This window comes from Zootoca vivipara, chromosome 7 (assembly GCF_963506605.1).
Source record: "Zootoca vivipara chromosome 7, rZooViv1.1, whole genome shotgun sequence".
Taxonomy (NCBI): domain Eukaryota; kingdom Metazoa; phylum Chordata; class Lepidosauria; order Squamata; family Lacertidae; genus Zootoca; species Zootoca vivipara.
In genome coordinates, this window is record NC_083282.1 from 45,218,996 (window position 1) to 45,242,337 (window position 23,342).

General features: G+C 43.0%; 2 protein-coding genes across 3 annotated transcripts; one reads left to right on the top strand and one right to left on the bottom strand.

The window, feature by feature from the left end:
- Window positions 1-85: 85 nt before the first annotated feature.
- On the top strand, window positions 86-8,627 carry LOC118088656 (selenoprotein Pb-like). 2 transcript variants are annotated; one of them, XM_035122561.2, is made up of 5 exons: window positions 86-194; window positions 3,935-4,169; window positions 4,808-5,020; window positions 5,635-5,773; window positions 7,620-8,627. In XM_035122561.2, exons 2-5 carry the CDS (start codon window positions 3,955-3,957, stop codon window positions 7,869-7,871), a joined length of 819 nt encoding a protein of 272 aa, XP_034978452.2. In that variant the 5' UTR covers window positions 86-194; window positions 3,935-3,954; the 3' UTR covers window positions 7,872-8,627. The 2 variants fall into 2 exon arrangements, with proteins under 2 accessions (XP_034978452.2, XP_034978451.2); XM_035122560.2 differs by having other exon boundaries at window positions 91-243.
- Window positions 8,628-14,701: 6,074 nt separating this feature from the next.
- Window positions 14,702-22,373, bottom strand: PRDX1 (peroxiredoxin 1). Its single transcript, XM_035122562.2, has 6 exons — window positions 22,287-22,373; window positions 18,725-18,841; window positions 17,693-17,846; window positions 16,963-17,085; window positions 16,023-16,153; window positions 14,702-15,246 (listed from the first exon to the last, which is right to left on the bottom strand). Exons 2-6 carry the CDS (start codon window positions 18,828-18,830, stop codon window positions 15,161-15,163), a joined length of 600 nt encoding a protein of 199 aa, XP_034978453.1. The 5' UTR covers window positions 18,831-18,841; window positions 22,287-22,373; the 3' UTR covers window positions 14,702-15,160.
- Window positions 22,374-23,342: the final 969 nt, after the last annotated feature.

Consider the following 23,342-nt stretch of genomic DNA (forward strand, 5'->3'; position numbering starts at 1 on the left):
TATTCAAGGACATCTGTGTATCTATCCCCCAGCCAAGCACCTCCTCTCTCCCAGCCCCTTCTGGGTGGAGAGACCTTGAATGAGAGATAAAGTATGCCACAGCCAGCCTGGGGATAAGAGATCCGAGAGAACAGAGCTACAGTAGGACTGTCATAGAGTGGAGTAGAACAACAGCTGGAGTCACCTGAGAAAAGGCAAGAGTATCACCTGGTTGGGAATTCTTGGCGCAGACTTGTTGGGAAGGCAGGTGTCAATGTCTATTAAGTTCAATTTCTGCAGTTTGTCAATATGCTTTGTGGAGGGGAGGCTCATGAGAAATATTTATCACAATGAAGTTAGAGCAGAAAGCTTCCGAACAAGGAAGGCAAAGTTGTGCTACTGCTTCCTAGAACAAAGTCTTGGTGGATTCCTGAGAGGCACAACATTGGCAAGGTGTCAAATCACCTTTGATTGAACCACCTTTTGTGGGTGAGACTGTGAGAGGTTTTGAATCTTGCCAAGATAAGCATAATGAAGTTCTGCACCCTCATTATCTGATCTCTGAGTTGTTCCTAATCTACTACCACCACCCCAAGGCTGTTTTTCTTGGATGTGGGAAGGAGAGGAGTATATGGGAGGGAATTGCAGAAAGCCTGTGTGGTGGCAAGTAGGGGATGACGGGGACGTTGTGACCAGCTTTAGAATGCAAGTGCCACTGCTTCTGATGGTGGACTCAAAAGCTTGTTCCACAGGACAATTAGGGGAGGGGAACATTCTGCCAAGATTTGGTTCAACCAAAGGCATTGCCTTCCCTGTTTTGCCGCTTTCTGGGATCAACAAGGGCTTTCTAAATAACCATTTTTATTGAGAGATTAGGGTGGTGTGGCTGAATCATGCTGGGATTGTGTGGCTTGTTTTTACAAGTTTAACAAGGCTTGGGTGTGTGTCCTTTTTTAACCAGTGTGTTGGAAAACAACAAGACTCTTGCTGAGATTTCATCCATGTGATTAATGTGTGTGGCTTACCAGGACTGTGCAAAACAGGCTGGCTCCCAGGGAGGAGCTTTCACCTGTTTTGTTCCTCCCCAGGCTTTTTAGCTCAGTTGGGTAGCTAAACCTCAATATGTAGCCAGTAACAAATCTTGGCTGTAGATAATTGTTAAGGAGGCAAGAGCTTCATCAGTATCCCAAGCTCAAACAACTCTCTAAGCCACCCTTGGCTTTGGTGCTGCACCCCACTGAGCTAAAGGGGCCACAGAGGAGCAGCTGTAATCTTATCCCCAGCAGCCAGTTCACACTAAACTATGGCTTTGCTTAGCATTAGATGTGAATGCAGCCAGAGCTGTAAAAAAATGTGGGGGAGAAACTAACGGTGCCTCCGGACTTCCACTATCTTGCAGAAGGAATGCAAGTACATGTTGGAAATTTAGATTTGCACAGTTAAAGCACATTAAAGGATTCTGGGCAACAAATTCACTTCACACAAAAACACCAGACTTTTTGCAGTTTGGAAAGTGATGGGGGAATGCACTGAAAACATGTGCAATGAGCAAATGACTAATGGGAAGGCATATAAACACCCTGCAAGCAAATCTGAATGGATGCTAATTGTCATATAACTAACTACCCTGCAAACAAATCAGAATGAATACTCAGCAAAGACTAGCTAAAATTTAACTTCTGTGTAAGCTTTGTGCAAGCAAATCAGGATGAATGTCAATAAACAGGGGGCTCAGTTTGTTGCGTAAGCTGCACATGAGAATTCTCTGCTCTGAGTTTGCTGACAACAGAGGAAGACAGTGCTTTTTTTCTCTTTGCTTTTTGAACAGTTCTTAATTTTTAGCAAAACTTATACTGGAGCATTCATCTATGACAGGAAACATTCCATCACATCATCAGCCCTGCTTTGTATTTATAAATGTATAGGGAAAGGAAAACTGCAGTTGTTTAGTAACAAGTGAAAAACATATGATCAGATGCACAGTATTCCTAAATTCTAAGTGCAGGGAGGAAGTGGAAGCTGCAGCTGTTAAGCAGCATGGGGAATTACTTTATTAATTTATTAATGTTTAACTATTTGTGCATTCTCTCCCATGGTTATCTGACTCATATAGGGCCAGTCAATTATTGCTGTGCCCCACTTGTAAAATGGGGCCAATATCCTCTAAAAGCAATAGGGTGCCTATATGTGACTTACGTACGTGAATTGCCTTGTGGCCTGTGGCTTACTTCATTGCTTTTGTCCTGTCTAGATATTTGCTTGCATTCATTTTTAGTTCCCACTTTCTTCTTGAGGCATGTTTCAGTCCAGATTGTGTTGGCTTCACCATTGTCTGCCAGACCAGACTGCTTGGCTGCCAGACTCCTTCTTTGGCCCTATCTGCTCCTCAAATTATGGTGGAACAACACAATACTAGGCATACTCAGTGCTTCCCCCAGGGGGGTACTCAAGGGTACGCAGTACCAGCACCTCTTTTTGTTGTTGTTAAAAAGTGTGGCACTTACTGTAACAGCTTCATGGTACCAGCACCTATTTTTCTAGAAAAAAAAGCACTGAGTATACTGTGTACCATTCTGGTCACCTCACCTAAAAATATATTCTGTAGAGTTGGAAAAGTTTCAGAAAAGGCCGGAGCAATTAAAATGATCAAAGGGCTGGTACAACCGTCTTATGAGGAAATATTACAACATTTGGGGATTTCCAGATGAGAAAAAAAGGTGTATGGCATAGAGAACGTGGATGGAGAGAAGTTGTTCTCTGTCTTTCCAGAATATTAGGCCATCCAATGAAGCTGAAAATGGGAAAATTCAGGGCGGACAAAAAGAAGTACTATATAAGTACTTGCTCTCACAGGATGTGGAGATAGCCATTAATTTGGAGGTGTATGGGAAATGCACCTGGAAAACAAAATATATTAAGGAGTTAGTGATCTGACACAGTTAGCCTTCCTGCCTCTGTTCCTTCCCCCTCCCTTGCTCTTGTTAAGTTTTTTGATGCTGTGAGAACAGTCTTTAATGTCCTGAGAACTTTGGGAGGAGGTGAAGCCCTACACACAGCTGCCTTCATCAGTTGTGGAGGATAATTCTAGGTACCTTATTTGATGCTGGACATTGTTTTGACAAACTGAGGCCTTGGGAGGGGGTGGCTAATGGATGATCTGCACATAGCCAGCCTTGGAAGCCACACAGGCTATCTATAAAATCGGATGCTTTGGGCAGAGTTTCTTTGAAGCTCGTGCACAGATTGATCGGCCACAGGGCCGTGCAAACTGAGGCTACCTGGGGGAGTCGCTTTGCCGCTTCTTGAGGGCTTCCAAGTGGCAGATTGAAGTGCTTGCTTGGTATATGTATACCTTGCTTGCTGTTTCAGAATAAAATCTTTAAACTTCTCACTCACTTGTGCATTTTGTACTGCTTCTGAATCTCATTTTAAAAGAACCACCACCTTGCCGTTGGCAAGACAGGAGGATTAGACAAATTCATGGAGGACAGGGCTATTCATAACCACTAGATATGATGGATACCTCCACTGTCTGAGAAGCTTCTGCTTACCAGTCAATGGGAATCACAAATAGAGGGAGTGCTGTGGCACTAGGCATCTGGATGGCCACTGTGAGAACAGGATGCTGGACTAGATGAGTCTTTGGTCTGATCCAGCAGGAGGTCTCTTCATATGTTCTTAATGACCATGCTGGGAGTTGTACTGCAACAATATCCAGAGAGCCACAGGGCAGCAACAACTCTTGCTGTAGCTGTAGCTGAAATCCTGGGCAGCTGATATGTGAGCGTGTCTTTAAGCATCCATTACTGTCACTTTCAAATACAGGGCACTAGGGCATCCATGTAGGACAATCTTACCTATGTTTACTCAGAAGAAAGTCTTCTGAGACTTGGAGGCTGCATCTGGCCTGCTGAGGGAAGTTCTTATGGTCTTAAGCTGCTCTCTTCTACTTTAGGCTGAAGGGAGGTGGCCAGGATGGGCTATTCAGCCCTAGCCACAACAACCTTGCTGCTGCTCCTGGCAATTGCTGCTACGCTGGCAGACGTGGCTGAGAACAGGACCCGAATATGCCAGCCTGCACCACTCTGGAAGATCAATGGAGTGGCCCCCATGGCTGGGATGGAGGGCCAAGTGACAGTGGTGGCACTGTTGAAAGCCAGCTGACAGTTCTGTCTCAAGCAGGCCGCCAGGTGAGTTCATAGTTCATAGATTGCCTGAGTCAGGGGCTGTTAGGTCGCAGCCACACCATACATTTGGTGCACGTGGCTTTCCCCAAAGAGTCATGGGAACCGTAGTTTAAGAGTGCTGGGAACTGTAGTTCTGTGAGGGGGTAAATCGCAGTTCCCATAATTCTTTGGGGAAAGTCACACGCTTTAAAAAGATGGCCTGGGTGTGACTAGAAAGTCAGATATGTGTTGGAACCCTGTATCTGGTTTTCAGCGGCAATATCACAACTCTTAAGGTCACATATTTGCCCCCAGGCTTTCTACCAGGAAACACAGAAAGGAACCGGTTGTCTATAAGCTCCAGTTCAACAATCAAAAATTGAGGCCTGGGCTGCAGCAGGCCAGATATAACATGCATATAGAAGGTGGCTGCAATTTTCCTGGTGAATTACAGCTCAAGCATAATATGTATCATTTAACTTATTGCTGGATCTATGTAGCAGGGACTGCTGCAATGGCAAGTCCAGTGAACTGATCAATGAAGGGGCCTCTGTCCAGCAGTGCAGGCTCATATCCCACATGGTATGTGCAGAGGGCAAAGGCTGGAACCTATATCTGTGCACTGCATTTCCTAAACGTTGCTTGTTCTTCCTCCCCATCAGCCTTGGCAGCTTGCAGAGGAAGCTGTCCCTTGAAGGAGTGACCAATGTCAGCTTCATGATTGTGAATGAGAAGACTCCTTTCTCCAGAGCTATGTACTGGGAGCTCAAACGGCATGCCCCAGAGGGAGTTCCTGTTTACCAGCAGCAGATTCTGGAGCCTGACGTCTGGCAAATTCTAGATGGGGACAAGGATGACTTTCTGATCTATGACAGGTCAGTGCTTAAGGGAGCAATTCTAACTCCCCAGCCACCCAGTCTGATGGGGTTTTTGGAGAGTCAGGGCCACTGCTGTGCATAGCAGCTGGGGCAGAAGGGAGGGAAGGCAGATCACTGAGCCAGCTTGGCTTGGAGCTGGTGTAGCAATTGAGCCTGGAACAAGCCCAGTTCTGGCAGTGGGACCATCTCAGGATCCAATGGACTGCAGTCCGGCTCAATCCAGCTCCTTCCTTGACTGCTGAAAGCCCCTGCTGCCACCAGCAGGGATCCCATCAGCAGCGCTGGGGGGCAGAAGAGGGTGCTCCGTAGGCAGCTGATGATGGGAGACCAATGGGGGTCTGCAGGCCTGGGCAGAAGGAAGGAAAGTAAGATATATGGAATCCGGGATTCCTGAATGTGTTATCAAAAAGTCTGTTTGAGAACACATCTGGAAAGAAAGGACATACCATGATGTAAGTGTTTCTCTTTACCATCATGCCTCACAACTGTTGGTGAGGAAAACCAGATTCTTCAGGCCAGGTTAGATTCATTTCTAGTGCAAATTAGTGGACTACAGGCTCTACTGACACTAAATTTATGTCCGTTTGTTTCATGGCTCTTGGGCTTTACAGGTGCAGCAGGCTGGCTTTCCACATCCAGCTGCCATACAGCTTTCTGCACTTGCCCTATGTTGAAGCAGCCGTGCGGTACACACACAGCAAAGACTACTGCGGCAATTGTTCCTGGTACCCCTCTAACAGCAGCCAGGAGGTAGGGACTTGAATCCCCTCATCAACTTCCTTTTCAACTATTTTGTTTAAGCCAGACGTTTCCTCATTTGCCCATCCTGAACTTTTGCCTGGGAATTCTAGGTTTCTGATCAGATCGGCCTTACAGCAGGAATGTGGGAGGAGAAGGTGGAAGGGAGTGTTATATTCTACAGTATTGGGCCACTACAGCAAGCAAGGAGAAAGGATGTTGAGATACCACAAAGCATCTTTCATCTTGGCAGGAAGTAAACCATCTTGAAATAAAAATCTCAGAAGCAAATTGCAGAGGGGGACATCAGGTCTGCCACAGTCACAGATAGTGTAGCGTGGAGGGGTCCAGGTTGGGGGGAATGCTAAACTCCCCCCCCCCCACTTGCAGCTTCTCACATATACACATCTTTATGCCCTCCCCCAAGTGCTTTTCTCCCCAGCTGAGTTCAGATACTAAAAGTGAGATTAACTTGGAGAAAAACACTTTGGAACAAAAGTTGTGTGGCATCAAGTGCAGGAAAGGTTTGGTTCCCCTCACCCAGGCACCCCTTTTGCTCTAAAGTCAACCCCACCTTCCTGTTTTATACATGGTGGGGCAAGACCTGGGTCTGCTGCCATCATGTACTGCTTGAAGCTCACCCAGTAGCCATTGTCTGCCCTCAGTTCTAGATAAAAATGAAATTAATAGCCTTAATTTGTCAGGTTGAAGTGTGTCAGGTTGAAGTGGGAGCATATTGTTCCTTGGATAGAAGAAATAGTAACTGCTGTCTTGTCCTGTGGTGTCACTTCCTGCTGCATCAGTAACCTGAAAGTTCATTCCTCAAGGTGGGACTGATGTATTGCCGATTTTAGATTTTTGCTGCCCTGATAGCCAATGCAGCAAAATATTGTAAATACGTTTTAAGCCATTTCGGCCATACCGAGAGTAAAGTCAAACAGATCTCCTTCCAGCAGTGGGTGCAGATTTTTCAGATCTGGAGAAATAAATCCTTCTTCCCTCCCCACTCTTTTGAGATATATATACCGTATATTCCAGCGTATAAGGCGACTGGGCGTATAAGACGGCCCCCCACTTTTCAAGTTAAAATATAGAGTTTGGGACATACTCTATATTTTATGTACTTGCAGCCGCGGACAAGCCCCAGCTGACTCTCTGGCAAGCCAACAGCTCGTGAGCAACAGCACCGGCAAAGCTGCTCCTCTCCCTCCTCCCTGGCTCGCTGTCAAACCTCGCAGCTCCACAGAAGCGATTTCTGGCGCTGCAGACATGTTGGATATGGGCAGCACAGAATCAGAAATCGCTTCTGCGCAGCTGCGGACGCGATTCTGGTGCCACTCGGCGAGTCCCCGCGCCGGTTTAGCGCAGCGCGCAGGGGACTTGCTGAGCGGGCAGCTCAGTTCACGGACCAGCGGGGCAGTACCTGGCGTATAAGACTTTGGAGGAGATTTTTGGGGGTTAGAAAGTCATCTTATACGCTGGAATATACGGTATACTTGGCTTAAACTCCTGTGCAGCTTTTTGCCTCTCAAACTTTGGGCTTTTAAAAAACCATTTCTACGCCTATACATCCAGCATGTTTGCTCATTTAAACTTCTATTTTACACATTCTTTAAAACCACTTTTTAAATGGCAATCACCATTCTTCACAGCCAATTTCTCCTGAAAACAGAAAGTAGAAGTTGCTCTGAGCTCAGTTTATTTTAGAAGTTTACATATTTTGTCAAAAAGGGCTGAATGCAGATCAATTCAGATATATATATATCCACCTTCATTTTCAAAAATATGTTTCTGTCTTCACCCTAAGCCCTTCTGTATGTACATGTACATATACTAGAATCTTTCATTACCTTCACAGATGAATAAGACAGCAAGTACTAACGTGACGACAACTGAGGGATCTGGGCACAAAGAGAAGCACCTGGAGGAACCAAAGTACCATCACGATGAGCCAAGCCAAGAAGCACCTAGCACCAAGCCCACAGCCCATCACTATTCACATCATGGAGGAGTCGGCAACCATAAAGCCTTGGGTTTGAGTAGTACACACCAGCCAGTTCTCCACTCTCAGAATCGCTCACAGAAGCATCAAACAAGGGAATCCCCATAAAAGATTTAAACTTCAGTGTATGCAACACCCAACAGTTAGCCATAAGCACACTCAGCACTAAGCAAGCTTTTAAGAAGAACTTACATGCATCAGAAGGAAGAAGTATGATGGTTCAGTTTTCAGCAGGGGAAGGGAAGTGACTGTTCCACTCCCTAAATTAACACAAACGTTCAAGGTCTCTCAACTGATAGCAGAGGGCACAACACAAACTTTTGTTGTGTCATATATGTGATTGGAAAGTTTAACTGCTTGTCCACAATGAGACCTCTATCCTCATTTTTAATCTGTCTCCCAATTAACCTCATACCCACCAGTTTTGTTCCACCAAGCCTTAAGGTGGTGTTCATCTTGGGCTCAGATTTTTGGATACATCACATTTCTGTGATGGACTGCCTAAGGAAGCCATCTTGTTTTCCTCAGGAACACAGAGCTGCTATGGTACTCAGCTTCTTGGGAAGCCAATTTTGACCCCCTTTTTGCATTTCCTGCTTTTGTGCACTCAATGAAGCACGTGATGTAAACTTTCTGTCATCACATGCTGACACCGTACATAAAAGCATGTCCTTGGAGATGGAAGGATGGGGATCAGAACTGGTATTAGCAGGAGGGTGACGTGACTGAGGCTGACTTTGAGCCTGGGGCTCAAGATTTTGTACATTAAAGTCCATGCCCACAAATTACTAGTTTGAAAACTGACATTTGTTGTGTTGCTGGATCTTACTCAGCTATGAGTGATCGCCAAAGAAGAAGAAGAAGGATGTAAAGAACATTTGGTGTTTGTAGGAATGGAAGTGATGAGACAGAATTAGCCAGGTTTACAGGTATGTTGATAGATGTAAGAAAGACAGAGAAGTCTGAGGTGAGAGTTGAGTTTGTCAGTGCTATGAGAGCTGAACAAGGGGGGGAAATGCCATGTATCAGGAAAATTCATGGAAAGGGATGCACTGCTTGCTGATTAAAAGTAGTAAAACTGTTTTTGGGGAAGAATGTTGGAAATAAACTCTCTGAAATGAGCATGTTTGAAGTCTTTGCTTAATACCTTAATGTACAAATGGGGTCATTTATTTCAGACAGTACCCAGCATTGTAGAACAAGTGTTCACCTTCAACATTTAAGAGATGCCCCATAGTTTATCTGCATTTATGGCATACTAAGCAGTCCTTATTTAGGTTCCGGTTCCTGTTATTTGTTGAAAGTCAATGAGTTGGTTCACACTGTACAAGTCCTCCACATCCCACAGTTTTAGGAAGCTACTGCTACAAATATTTACGGGAGGGTGTAATCTGTCTTCTTTATTGTATTGTTAATGCTGATAGGTATCCACCTATAATCTGTTTACTCCAAAGTAACCCTAGTTAGTAAAGCCGACTAGACTGCAATAGGTGGCAGTTTTTCATAGGTTTATGCCATTTCTTTGAAAGCCTCAATTCATTTTTTTTACATTTCTGCTGGCGGCTAAAGGGACCAATCTTAAATTTACAGGACCAGCCATAGGTATAACATCTATAATAGGTAGCTCAAAATTATAACTCTGCTGATTACACTCACACATGCTGTAGACTGGAGTGAGTAACTTATTTCAGCCCAAGGGCCACATTTGCTTCTGGGTAACCTTCTGAGGGCCGCCTGCCAGTGGTGCACAGGGACAGAGGTCAAAGTGAATGAAGCAACAATAGTTAATTTTACCTTTCGTACCAGTAGGCTAGTTTCTTCATACTCACACATTCCTCTCTATTCACCCAGGCAAGCAAAGAAGCATGATCAGAATTCAACGACGCAGTCCAGCCACTCAAAAAGAGGGTGTGAAGCAGTGACGTGGCCTGGGGAGAGCCTCAAGGGACAGATAATGAGTTCTGGAGGGCCTGAGGTTCCCTATCCTTGTTCTGTTCTATAGGATACATTTATCATCATATAATTTCATGCCTGCCCAGGGTGTGTGCCTTTATGTGTTAGCTTGTTAAAGAAACAGTAACAATACACACACATAGAGAGACAATACCTTAAAGGTTTGGGGAAATAAAACAGCTCTTCTTCTGGCCCCAGATATTAATAAGGCTTGCTGCTGGTGTCAGGCAAGCTTTTCTAGGAAAGACAGGGCAGTATAACTGGAAAGACCCGACCACAGTCCCTGAAAGTGGGGAGATCTGAAGAAGGGCCTCCTGGTATAATATTAGTAGTTCAGGAGGTTCTTGTGGAATAAGGCAACCTTTGAAATTCTGCAAGATGTGGTGATAGCTACCAACTTAGAAAGCTATAAAAGGGCATTAGGCTGTCAGTGAGGTGCTTATAGTTAACAACCCACCTTTGGTGTAAACAGCATACTTAACTGCAGATTGATTTATCCCCTTGTGTATATCAAAACTTTCCTGATATCTGTACATGCTGGCCACTCTTAACATACATGCATTAGAGCTATAACATAATTTATAGCTTTTGGTAATATGTCATATAATTAATCGTCTTCACCCAGGGCATAACCAGCACAATGGACTCTAAATAAAATGCTTGCAACTGTGATTCAACTTGCAGGCATAGTTGCTTAACAACTAGTTTAATGTTCTTAGCAATCTTGTTCTCCACAATACATAACATAGTAACAAACAAAAGCAATATCCCCACCCCACCGTGTAGCCCGTATGGTAGCAGCTATGACCTGGTGTAATATTTGATTACTTGCCCAACTGACATGCAAAGATTTAGCTGTCCTTCCCACATGCTGTTCCTTTCCCTTTTTATGTTCCTTTAGTTCATTTCCTACTTATGTACATACCTAGCTGAAACCATCCCTGCCCCTCCAGAAATCTGCAGAGGCCCAATCTACAACAGCTAGGTCATAATTTAATTGTTAAGAGACTATTTTCTTGCTGATAGTTTTGTACCAACCAAAGTAATTATATGGCTGGCTTGTTGTTGATTTTTAACATTCCAATTGTATTTATAATCTATTCCTTTTATTTCTATGTACAGTATTACCATTATTACCAAATAAAAAACCTTCAGTAGTACCAGTGCTAAAAAAAGATGGGGCAAAATGTTTTGCTTAGGACAACAACATTCCTACCTAATGCTGGCCTTGGGCTCTGATCCAGCTTTCCTGATGCCCTCTGCCCCAGCCCACAGCTCCCATTATCCAAACTAAACTCCTTTGCGTCATGTCCTGTTTGCTTACATTTGCAGCAGAGTCCACAGGTTCACAGCAAAACTGGAGCAAGACTTTTATTATCATGTTTGATGCTAATCTCATCTAACATGCAGGGCAAATATTTGCTAAAGATCCTCTTTAAACTGGCCTCTCTGTTTGCAGCAGCCAGAAAATCTCTTATAGTTTGCCTGTGTATATGCCTACTCAGAATAAAGCCTCATTTGAGTTCTATGGCACTTACTGCCAAGTATGTGGGTATAGCATTGCAGATGTAGTCTCTTTTTGATGGACAAGGCTGGCAGAGTGAAGCAACCACCACAGGTGGTAGATGCTAAGGGGATAAAATGGAGGCAAGATGTTGGAAGAGAGAACTGCCTATGCCACACACAGCCTCCCCTGCTGCCCTCAGGCATGGTAGAGGATGCAGTCCCATTGCAAATGGAGAAAGGAGATGTCTGAAGGCTGCCCTGCATAGGGAAGTTTTGTAATGTTTAATTATGTTTTTATATATGTTGGAAGCAGCCCAGAGAGGCTGGGGCAACCCAGTCAGATGGGTGGGGTGCAAATAATAATTTTTTTATTATTATTACATGTATTTTGCCTTGGTACTAAATTGCATTAGGGTTTTGTTTGACTACATGATTACAGAATCAAATCAAATAGACGCTCAGTTAAAGGAGCCTTAACATTTAGGGTAGAGTTGGTAGAACAGCAAAGTCTTTCCCATAGTTTTTTTTATTGTCAAAGCTCTCCAGAGGGAAGCAGTAACAATATTATTGATGTTAACATCTTCCCCTCCAATATTTTTTCTCCATGGATGAGCTCCAATATTAGAAGTGACTTTGACTGGATGGGAAGCATTTTGGCACGGAACTACGGAAAAATAAGTACTGAGTGGAAGGAGGGTTCGGATCCCCTTACCCTTCTGATTCTTTGCCTTAACACAAGTCTACAGGGTGGGTAGTGTAGCACACAGACAGAGGAGTGATAAAATTTGCTAGGCTACATTCTGTGAGGAACAGCCCTCCTTCCTTCCTCCCTCCCTTCATGTAAGCTCTATTTACAATTCCCCCTGCATTTGCACCCATAAGCTTGTCTCTTACTTGACTAGCACCAAGGACCATGAGGTTGTGTAAACATCTGTACAGCTGCCTTATCTTCTGCTTAACACTGTCATTTGCTCTAGAGTCCCTTTAACCCTGTTCATCTGAGGGATCAGCTAGAGAATGAAAAGCAGAATGGTGTGTGTGAGAGAGAGAGATGAGAAGGGAAGGAGAGGCTGTGTCCATGTCTATTTCTCCATGGAATTCACACTATGGGCTGCCTTCAGGAGATGTAGTACTTCTGTTGGAAGCCTCAAAAGTGGGACAGCATTAGACTTTAATCAGCAAAGGAGGGGGCAGCTGAGGGGTAAATATGCTTTAATGCCTCTTAAGTACACTTTCTCTGCCCAATCCACTTTCCCCTGTTGGGCAGTGAAGTAAAAAGAAACAAAAGGTTATCTAGCGAATTCAGAAGGGTTATGTTAACTGGCTTCATTATTCAATTAATTCATGCATGAATGTATAAGACTGACAGAAACAAGAGGAAAATGTCTAATGGTGCTGTAGAAACTCATTTATAGAAAATGGTCTGGCACATTTAAAGTTTACACATGTAGAGTAATTGCTTCCATTGTAATGTTATGTTCATACAATATTCAGGAGTATTTACATAAGTGATACATAATAAAATCCAACATGCTAATAAGTTTCTAAAACTTATTTAAGAGTCATTCCCTATAGATAGGCCATGATTGGTTATTCTTTAAGTTTGCAATCTTATACATACTGATTAGAGTGTAAAATCTTACATGCACACTGAAATCACTAGGATTTTCTTCTGGATATGAATGCATAGGATTGTGCTTTGAATCTTTCACCATCTGTTGTATAAGCAAGAGTCCTCATATGTAATTCCCAAGTATAAAACTCATTTATCAAATAATTCATTCAAAGCAGTATGCTTCTGGTTTACAATGATATTCATTTTATGAGGAGCTCAGAAAAGTTTAAGACATTATTTCAAACCATCATTTTAAACAATATCCCCGAAGTTTGGGGATGCCTGTCTTAGAGCCATCCAAAGAAGCAGGGCAAGGGGGATAAAGTGAAGGGACTGCCTCAGAAGAAGGCACCTTGAATTAACCAGCAGTCTGCTAGTAATCCTTACTGTATTAATCCACTTGACGTTATCAATTTAAAAGAGGATCCCAGCTATAGGATGTATTTGAGTATCACCATAATTGATGCTCTGCAATCTTAGATGATCAAGCCTTTTAGTTTAGTGCCTTGTGGGGACATTTCCTAATGTTAGGAGGCAGTGCCACATTGTGGGTTCTGTCAGTTAGTGCAGCAAGTACTGTTTCCCGCTTTCTTAGGAAACCCCCTAAATTGCAGGATGTTCAACCTGAATGGATTCTCAAGATCAAGCACTTTTGGCAGCTCTTTTGTATTCTAATGCTTGGACAGGTACTGGAAGTTTAAGATGCTATTTGATCAATTTATATATCGTATTTACTCCTTTCATATTTCTGGGAAGTGGGTTGATCCTCCAATTTACTGAGCGCAGGTGTGAAACATGTCATCTTGATCCACCTGAGTCTGGCTTCGTGTTTCAGGACCTAGTCAGCAGTAGTGGTCCTGATGGATGACCTTGATCACATGAGACGCAGGAGGGTGTGACCCTGCAGCTCACTCTTTTTTTGACAACAATCATGGTACCCACCTGGACCAGCCGTCTTGGGTGGAGATTTGTGGAACTGTACTTCACTGGTTCCGTTCCTTTCTGCAGGACCTTTCAGAGAATGACTCTGGAGGACTAGAAATCCCTGGCATTTCTACTAGTGGGTCTCTCATGGTACCTTCACATCCCCAATGCTTCTAAACATCTACCAGGTTACCTGAATGGCCACCTTATCCCTTATAAACCAGCCAGATCATTGCACTCATCTGAAGAAGCCCTCCTGACACAGATGTAGTTTCTACAAGAACCAAAGTTTAGCGTAGCAGCACAGGTGCTCTGGAACAGCGTTTCAGACATACCACTTTTGATAATTTGTCACCGATAAAAGTTGCTTTCTCCAGTCATTTTTAGATTATTAGTTTGATTCCTTGTTGGTAATTTGATTTGTATTTTATGTTGTTTTATTGTACTGTATATACTGCCATGATTTTTTTCTATGGCTTGGCAGTTCATACTCTTAGAATCAGAAAATAAATAATGTGGAGAAATTACAGATCTGCGTAAGTACACAAAATGTTGTGAGAGGGAGAGGACCATATCAGAGCCAGTACTGATAGGAGGGCAATTAGGACTATGCAAGGAGTAAGATCAATGGATGATTTTGGGCTTGCGGTTCAGGTTTTGGATAGTGAAGGTCTGTAAGTCATGAGTTATTAGACTGAAGGCTGAAGCATCTGTTTGGCAACATGGTTAACTAAGTCTATGCAGCAGGTGTTGCATAAAGCTTAGGGTTTTTACATGTTGATATGTATTTGATTATCTTTTCACACCCAGCTCAGAAATACCATCTCCCCTCAAAGGAGGACAAAGACTTAAGCTTTCTAACAGAAATTATGCCCTTTCAGAAGAGCTATTGCATGTTCCTGCTATACTGAGATCACCCAATTAATTAGATACATAAAAATCTGATTTTCCCCGAGTTTAATGACAGTACAAAACATCAGAAAAACCGACTGTTCTACATGCATCCCTAGGCCAATCATATACATGGTACTGGTCCTTTTTATCCACATTAGCACAAGGAGCAATTTCCCTTTCCTGGTTCTGATCAAAAGAACATACAGTATGTTGTTGTTGTTGTTTAGTCGTTTAGTCGTGTCCGGCTCTTCATGAATAGTAACATACAGTATACTATTAACAATAGCTATTAAGTACTGACCAATGTTTCAATACATAATCCATTTACTCCAAAGCTGTCCTAGCAACGTAAATTGGATTGATAAATGGCATCTGAACTATAAACCAGTTAGCTCACAATAATTTTACTATTAAAAATAAAGGGAATGACAAGTACAGGTCTGCTTTTACTTATATAGGTTACAGAATAGATGCCTTGTACAAAAAAAACAATCAAACAGCGCATTTATTTCTGCTTGGAGAAGTACTCTTTACTCTTCTGAACATCAGGTTTGATAGTGTCTTTCCCAGGATGCCAGCCAGCAGGACACACTGAGGAGATAATAATATTACCTTTTAAGTGACTCCAGGAATACAGACCGAAAACAGCATGCAAAGAACTAAGTTGTTATGTCCATCACTAGACTTCACACAAGATGACTTGGATCACTACAAGTTACGTCATCTATTTGACTAACTTCTGGAGCTAGCAGCAGTCACCACCCCACCTCTCCTACAGATGGGCTTCTTGATGCAATTGTGTACCTGGGTTGTACATGACAGCTGCCTCTTGGAAAAACCAAAGTGATTCACAGTTTATGTATATAAAATACTAGCCAAATAAATGCCTGACAGCAACAGAAGACTGAAATAATGACAAGAGAAGGGGATTGGATGGAATATGGGTCAGAGTTGAGAGCAAAAGACTAGTATTATGTGTCATTGAAAAAGAGCCACTTTGAGGGAATGAATGAAATGGGAATGAGATTAGAGAGCCAATGAGAGGCATGTGTAGAAAAGGACAGACATTATGAAAATTAGAACAGTCTGTACACAGTCCTGAACGTTATGTTCCTTAAGTAAATACATGTTTCTGTTTTAACTGTTCTGGTCAGGGTAGATTCTAACTGGATTTTTTTTATCAATGAGATACTGTTTTAGAGAACTATAGTCCTAGATTTTCACATTTATGGTTCTTTACACATAGTAACCCCTTTTGCAGGCAATAGGATACAGGAGTACATCATGAACTGTTAAGTGCATCCTTCTTTTTCACTGAGAAACTTACTGCAGTTCATGCTTGCCTAGCCTGAACTTGACAGTCTTACCTTCTCCATGTTTGTCTGTAAACTGAAAAGCCTGAACTAGCCGGAGTGTTTCATCAACTGAGCGACCAACAGGGAGATCATTTATTGTGATCTGGCGCAAGATTCCCTTATCATCAATGATAAAGAGGCCCCTAAAGAGAGAAGACAGACACACACACGAATGTATTGTGGCAGAGTACAAAACTACAAGGTAGCATTCAATACCAAGTTCTGTATCATTTTAGTTCTTCTGAAAACATCAAAACCAGTTCTCTTAAGATCTGGTACAACTTCCACCCTATATATGAATTAAAAGCAAAACTATATGGAGAATCATTTGCAATTCCAAGCACTAAAACCTATATAGAATTCATAAAGGAATGTGGTAAAACTTCCTACATATGGCCTCTTTACCTTTCACCCTTCAAGAGACTTCTAATTTGAATGTTCAAACTTTTGTTACAAGATACAGTGGTACCTCGGTTTACGAACACCTCGGTTTACGAACTTTCGGTTTACGAACTATCCTAACCCGGAAGTTAGTAAACCGAGGTGCCGGAGGTCTACTGAGTGTCCGATGCCTTCGGGGAGGCCGGGCCTTCGCTCCGATGCCTCCTGGAGGCCCGCAGCGAAGGCCCGGCCTCCCCGAAGGCATCGGAGCGAAGGCCAAACCTCCCCAAAGGCATCGGAGCGTCGGATACCTTCGGGGAGGCTGGGCTTCGCTCCGATGCCTTTCACAGACACTGTCCTCCTCCCAGTGAAAAGGACATGCATAATTAAGGGCAGCCTTATTAACAGGGCTAGTAAAGTGTGCATGTTGACTCAAAACTTGAGTTACTTATTTTCTGTGGGCTTCTCCCTCCAATTAAGTTTTATCTTTTGGAACCTTTATCATGCAGTGCTCTATATACCACAAGTCACTAAGTCACAAGTCACTAAGAGGCTGCAATGGTAACTTTACCTGTAGGAAATGCCTTCATCTTCTTTTAGTACTCCATACTTTTTAGAAATTGCACGGTTTGTGTCAGACACCAAGGGAATGCGCATGCAGCCTAGTCCACCCTGTTTTTTGGGTGTGTTGATCCTGTTAACAAGAAGAGGAAAGGCATTTTATAAATCAGGTTAGTATTTCAATAATATCCTTGTCCTTCTGTACACTTACACATTCAACTGCAGCAGAATATCTAAAGCACAGGAGATTGCCTGTCTAGTTTCATGTGTTAGTTTCAAGTCCCAATCCTTGTTACTGGAGTGGTGTGGGAACAGCTTCCTAGTGGCCCGGTCCCACACTGTTCTTACAATATCCAATAAAGGAAACCCACATGGTTCTTACCATTCTTACCATAATGGCCAGAGCAAGCAGCTTCATTGGGTCTAAGGTTACAGCTCAAGCTGCTTGAGTTCAGGGACTTAAGATGACTACACTTAAAAAGCTACAGGACCAGATCAGAACAGGATTGTGAAGGGTCGGGCACAAAACCCTGAACCAACCCCCTTTCTAGTACAAATTGATTTGTGAGCAGGATGGTGTTTTCTCCCTCTTGCACAGGACATGAGGCTTGGGGGGGGGGAGAAATAGCTGACAATAGTCACTTGTTGGTAGCTGCTTCTTTCACCCATTTAACAGGCTTATAACTATTAATGTAGGAAACCCCCAGAGAATAAAAAGGCTGAGGTCCAAATATTCTTACCAGGCAAGATGGCAAAAGTGAGAGTCAACGGAAGCACCAATCACTTCGCAGTTTATTTTTCTAAACTCCTCAGACCTGTCACTGAATGCAATGATCTCAGTTGGGCAGACAAAGGTAAAGTCAAGTGGATAGAAGAAGAACACAACGTATTTCCCTGGTGAAGAAGTTAACAAGTTAATCTCTTACATGAAGATCTCCATCATAGCAAAGCTAGAAGCAATTCAAAAGTCAAAATTTCTGATTTCAAAGTACATTAATAGCTTTGTGGCATTCTACCCCAGAGGTGAGGAGCCTTTTTTTGGCATGGCAGGCCGGTTGTTTATATTCTGCCACCATAGCTAGCAAACTTTGCACACGATCACCTTACTTGTCAGTCATCTGATGTCATACTGGCACCAGTTGATTTGACAGGTGAGTTGGCCCGCTAAGGGGGGGGGGAATAGAGATAAATAGTTAGATAGGTAGATATAGATATATATCACAAAGCAGGATTGAACTCCCTGGGCATCTGCCACACCCGAGGTCACATATGGGGCAGGTGGGTGTGGTTTAAGAAAATCATCCTAGTGAGCCTAGTTTGGACTGTAGGCTGAAGGTTCCCCACCCATGCTCTCTTCTCTCCTTGATCTCCAAATACTGTATACAAAAGAAGTGCTGCAATTAAAAGTCATAACTATTTTCTTCCAAGCTAGCAGAAGTGACACATGCAAGGACAACATACATACTACGGTAGAACAGAATAGAGTACCTACATGCAGGTGTTAGTAACTTTCTGAGGACTTATTTGGAATACTTTGTTGTTGTTTAGTCGTTTAGTCGTGTCCGACTCTTCGTGACCCCATGGACCATAGCATTTGGAATACTATCCAATGCATTTTTGTGAATGCCAACAAAACTTCCACTTCAGAGCCAAAGAAGGTTATGTTGTTAGTCCAGACAGTAAGTTAGCGTTTTATACATGTCACATATTTATCAGTACCTCAGTAACCCCTTGCCAACAAATACAAATGCAACATGCTTTATTGCACTTACCTTTGTACTGAGAGAGTGTGATTTCTTTGAATTGCCCATCTGGCATTACAGCCGTGGCCAGAAAGTCTGGGGCTGGCTTCCCAATGTGAGCCTCTCCTGCTGACATTCTGACTGGAGCTGGAGAAAGTTTGAACTTGTTAGTTTCTGTGGCTTTTACGTTGACCCACCCCAGAAGAGGAAACCGATTAGCAAAAGTTTAGCATACATTTAAAATACAATTTAGAATGTGCCAGACTGAACAGAACTACTGCAGGTTTGCCAAGATATACCAATAACCTTTAAATGCCAAGACAACTATTTCATTACCTCAGTATTTGGACCAAAGGGAAAAGAACCTTCACTATCTGTATACAGTATTCAATACTTTTTAAAAACACAATCGATGTAGCACACAAAGCAGATGTTAAATGTTCCACATGCTTTAATTTAAGCAGTATCTGCTGAGTTACAAACTCCATGGGTACAAGTAAGTAAACTCTACTTTTACCCTTCAGTATCTACTCTGCAGCATTGGGGAACCCTCAGCTCAAGAGGTTATTTCAGGCAAGCAAGCTACGCCCATACTCTTTGATTTCAAACTACACGGGCAAAGGAAAGCGGCCCCACCCACCAAAGTTGAACTGCAGAGTATGAAGTGTGCATGCATACAAAAGCTCATACCAATGACAAACTTAGTTGGTCTCTAAGGTGCTACTGGAAGGAATTTTTTTATTTTGTTTCGACTACGTCAGACCAACACGGCTACCTACCTGCAGAGTATAAAGTCTCAATAGGAGTCATAGGGCCCCTCTGCCAAAGGTTTGCATAAAATAATTATGAGCAAGGCCAAATGTCATCATGCATGCAGCCTGAAATTCATTTAAAAGTATGTACTTCAACTAAGTTTATATTGCCACATAATTTTAAATATATGAACCTTAACACAACCTAATTTTCTACTGTGGTTGCAGCCAAGCATCACATTGCATTAGCATAGTTTTTTAAGATCTCATGTGACTCAAGCGTACATACCAATCACCTTTAAATGCCAACATTAATTGTCGCAACAGAGCAGAAAAATATTAGATGTGTGCATCCTGCCATCTTTAAGCAAACTGGAAAGATACTGAGGGAAGTGCTCAGCCAAGTGTAAATGTATCAATTGTGTTTTATTCACAGAATCACAGAACTGTAGAGTTGCAAGAGACCCCCAAGGGTCATCTTGTCCAACCCCCCCTGCAGTGCAGGAATCTCAACTAAAGCATCCATGACAGATGGGCACCCAACCTCCACTTAAAAACCTTCAAGGAAGAAGAGTCCACAACCTCCCAAGGAAGTCTGCTCCACCGTCGAAACAAAATAAAAAAATTCCTTCCAGCAGCACCTTAAAGACCAACTAAGTTTTTATATTGGTAAACGAGAGACACTTCAAGGGAAAATCTATACTAATAGGAACATGAAACTTAACAGCATTATGTAGAACAAGAGTGGCTATTCTCCACTTCAGGGCCTAATCCAACCCTCCCACAAGCATTTTTCCCCTTCCCACCATCACCCATGGGGCAGCAGGGGCAAAATGAAAAAAAAAATAGATGTAGAACTGGGTTGGGGAGTGGAAAACTGTACCCTTTAGACTAAAATTATTTATAAAAGTATATTTATAAAACCACCTGCTAAAGTATCAAGGTGAGGTACAATACTGTAAGTATATAATAAAATGCAAAACCATTAAAATATAAAATTAAAAGTAATGTGAAATATGCATTCTAAGCATGTTTAATAAGGGTGGTTGCAACCAGTTCCCAAAGGAGCAATCTGATAGCCACATGAGGAGCAATAATTCTCCTTCAGGTGATCTGCCTGGATCAGCTGCATAGGGAGGGTTGTCTGACTCTGTGTGCATGCATGTGTATGTGAAAGCGTGTACAGCCCCCAGATGTTTGAATGTGACCCTTGGGCCAAAACATTTAAAAAGGAATTTTAAACAACAATACATTTTAGTGGCTTTAGTAGTTCCCCACCAGTGTTAGAAACTCCTATTGTTCTAGGCGCATTTTGTGACAGGGAATTTCATTAGGGTAAGCAGTTTTTGAGCTCTGGGCGCAATACTGCACCTAAGACTTCAGAATAAAAATCCAGAGTGGAAGGAAAGGAGGACCTTTTTCTGCCTCTCCACTTCTAGCTACTCTCTGAAGACTGGAGAAGAGACCCTCTTAAGAATATTAGGGCAAGAACTAGACCGTATGAAAAATGAACATACTGTAATATTTTAGCTGCAGTTCATTCATTTTCAGCTTTGTATTCTTGTTATAAAAAAGTGTGCCTAAACATTCTGTTGTTGCACCCATAACCTAGGTTTAAGGTGCCATTTAGCTCAGGCTTTCACATCTCAGTTTCTAACTCTGTTCCCCATACAACTTGGCTCTAGCATAAGAAAATAACAGCTGTGTTATGTTAAAAGTAAGCCTTGAGATTAACTGTGTAATGCACAAGAAGTATTCCAAGTATAAACTTATTACATCCCAAAACAGGCAACGGTTTAAAAATCAGAGTTCCAGATGATCATCTTAACCCCAATACTCAATGCCAAAAATAATAGCAACACTACTCAAATCAATGCAGTTAACTAAACGGTTTAGTTTTCCATTACGCAATTGTATGGAAATGAAACCGATAAGAGGAAACTCGTTCATAACTACGGTAGCTAGCCTTCGCCCATTTCAACTCTCTTGCACACTGTTCATTCGCTAAACTCCATGGAGCTCAGTAGCACCTTTCATGTACCTGAGCCCAGGTACAACTTCGACCTTACTGTATAATTAATTTTTAAAATGCCATCTCTCGTGGAACACAAGACAACGGCCCCTAACCCACGGAGGCAGCAGCCTTCCAACTCCCAAATTCCCTGTTTTGTGTCCAAGCATCCCAACTTCTCTCCCTACCAAGATAAATGCAGCTTCACGCCCAACTAAACCGACCATCAGCTCATTGAAACGACCAGCGGAAGGAGCCGGTGGCAAACCCAACAGCAGCATGCACGGCGAGAACCGCGACGTCCTTTGAAGTTCATTGACTTAATAAAGCAATTTCACTTAATAGCTCGGTCGCCGGTCGCACCGAGAGCTTTTTCCCACCCTGCAGGCTGCACTTGCCAACTTCCGAGCCTCTTTTACACCGGGATCATTTGTTGAGCCAGGAAACCGAGGCAAAGACCTTCGAGGCGCTGAAAAACGAACTGAAGCTCTATCAAGGCAGGAAACTGAACTCAGCTCAGCTCTCCCTCCACCTGTTGGGCTACCAAGCGCCGCGGAATAGAGCCCAGCTAAGTTACACACACACACACACACACACACACACACACACACACACACACACACAGAGAGAGAGAGAGAGAGAGAGAGAGAGAGAGAGATCTCCATCGGGAAACAGTCTACAATTTTTTCGACACACAAAACAGCAGATCTCAAATACTATTAATAAGCACATTCTATTACCGCAAACGAACAAATCATGTATTAACTGCAGGCCAGCCCTGCCCTCGCCCAGATACTCATTTTGGACGGCGGAGAGAGGTATGTTTTACCTAATGCGAAATTAACTGCTTCCTCAAATATCTTCTTGCTTGCCGCTCCCGGCTCGAAACAAAAAAAGATCCAGCCCTGCAGGCAGTGCCCCTTCTGTTTTATACCTTCTCAACTCTCGCGAGAGTACGAAGCCGAAGAACTTGTCGGTTGGCGCCTCCTTCGCGGCTCTTCTGCCAGCCGGCGTAGCTGCTGCGCCAGCATGACTTTGCATTTTGCGGCTTTTTGTTCGCTAGCATAACTTTGGTGGTGCTGGTTTTAGAGTCGGGTGTTGTTGTTTTTTCTGGTTGGTGGATGGGTGAGAATCAGGGCCAACCGTACTGCACAGATCTTGATAGTTTTTTGGGGGAAAGGTGCCCCCGCCTCCCCTTCGACAGATCGCCGGGGGTGGGAGGAAGAAACAATGAACTCTGGCTGCAGAATGATGGTTGCATTAGACTCGGGTTTTATGGGTGATGCAAACCATGCATGACTACAAAGGGGGAGCGAAGATGGTTGCAATCGTTTCACTGAAACCGTGTTGTGCAACCGATCTGAATTGAAAATGCAAAGTCATGTGGAATAGACAGTTTGCTGTGTGAAAGGGAAGGACTTTGGGATTTGCCCAATTAACACCACAGCTGGGTCGCAACGATAGTGCTTGAGCGAAACTTGGGTCACATGAATAATTCTGTTTTCAGATAGATGTGACTCGTTGGCATTTAAACTATCGCATCCCACTATTGTAAAAATGCGGAAACCTCATAGATTCTATTCATTCTGGGATCTTTCATTTCACAACTTTAGTTTTTGGTGTAGACATGTACATTGCTTCAGACTAGTTGGGTTCCTGCCATACAATTTACAGTACAACTTGCTGACATAGGAATATCCATAAGATATTTAAGGATCATACCAAAGGCCTGTCCAGTCTCATGTTTCCCACAATGCCCAATCAGGTGCCGCCTGGGAGGCCAAAAAAGCATGAGGTGAAAACATATCCCTCTGCCTTTGTTGCCACAGCAGAAGTATCAAGGTACTTCTGAACCTGTAAGTGATATATAATCAACATGACTAAC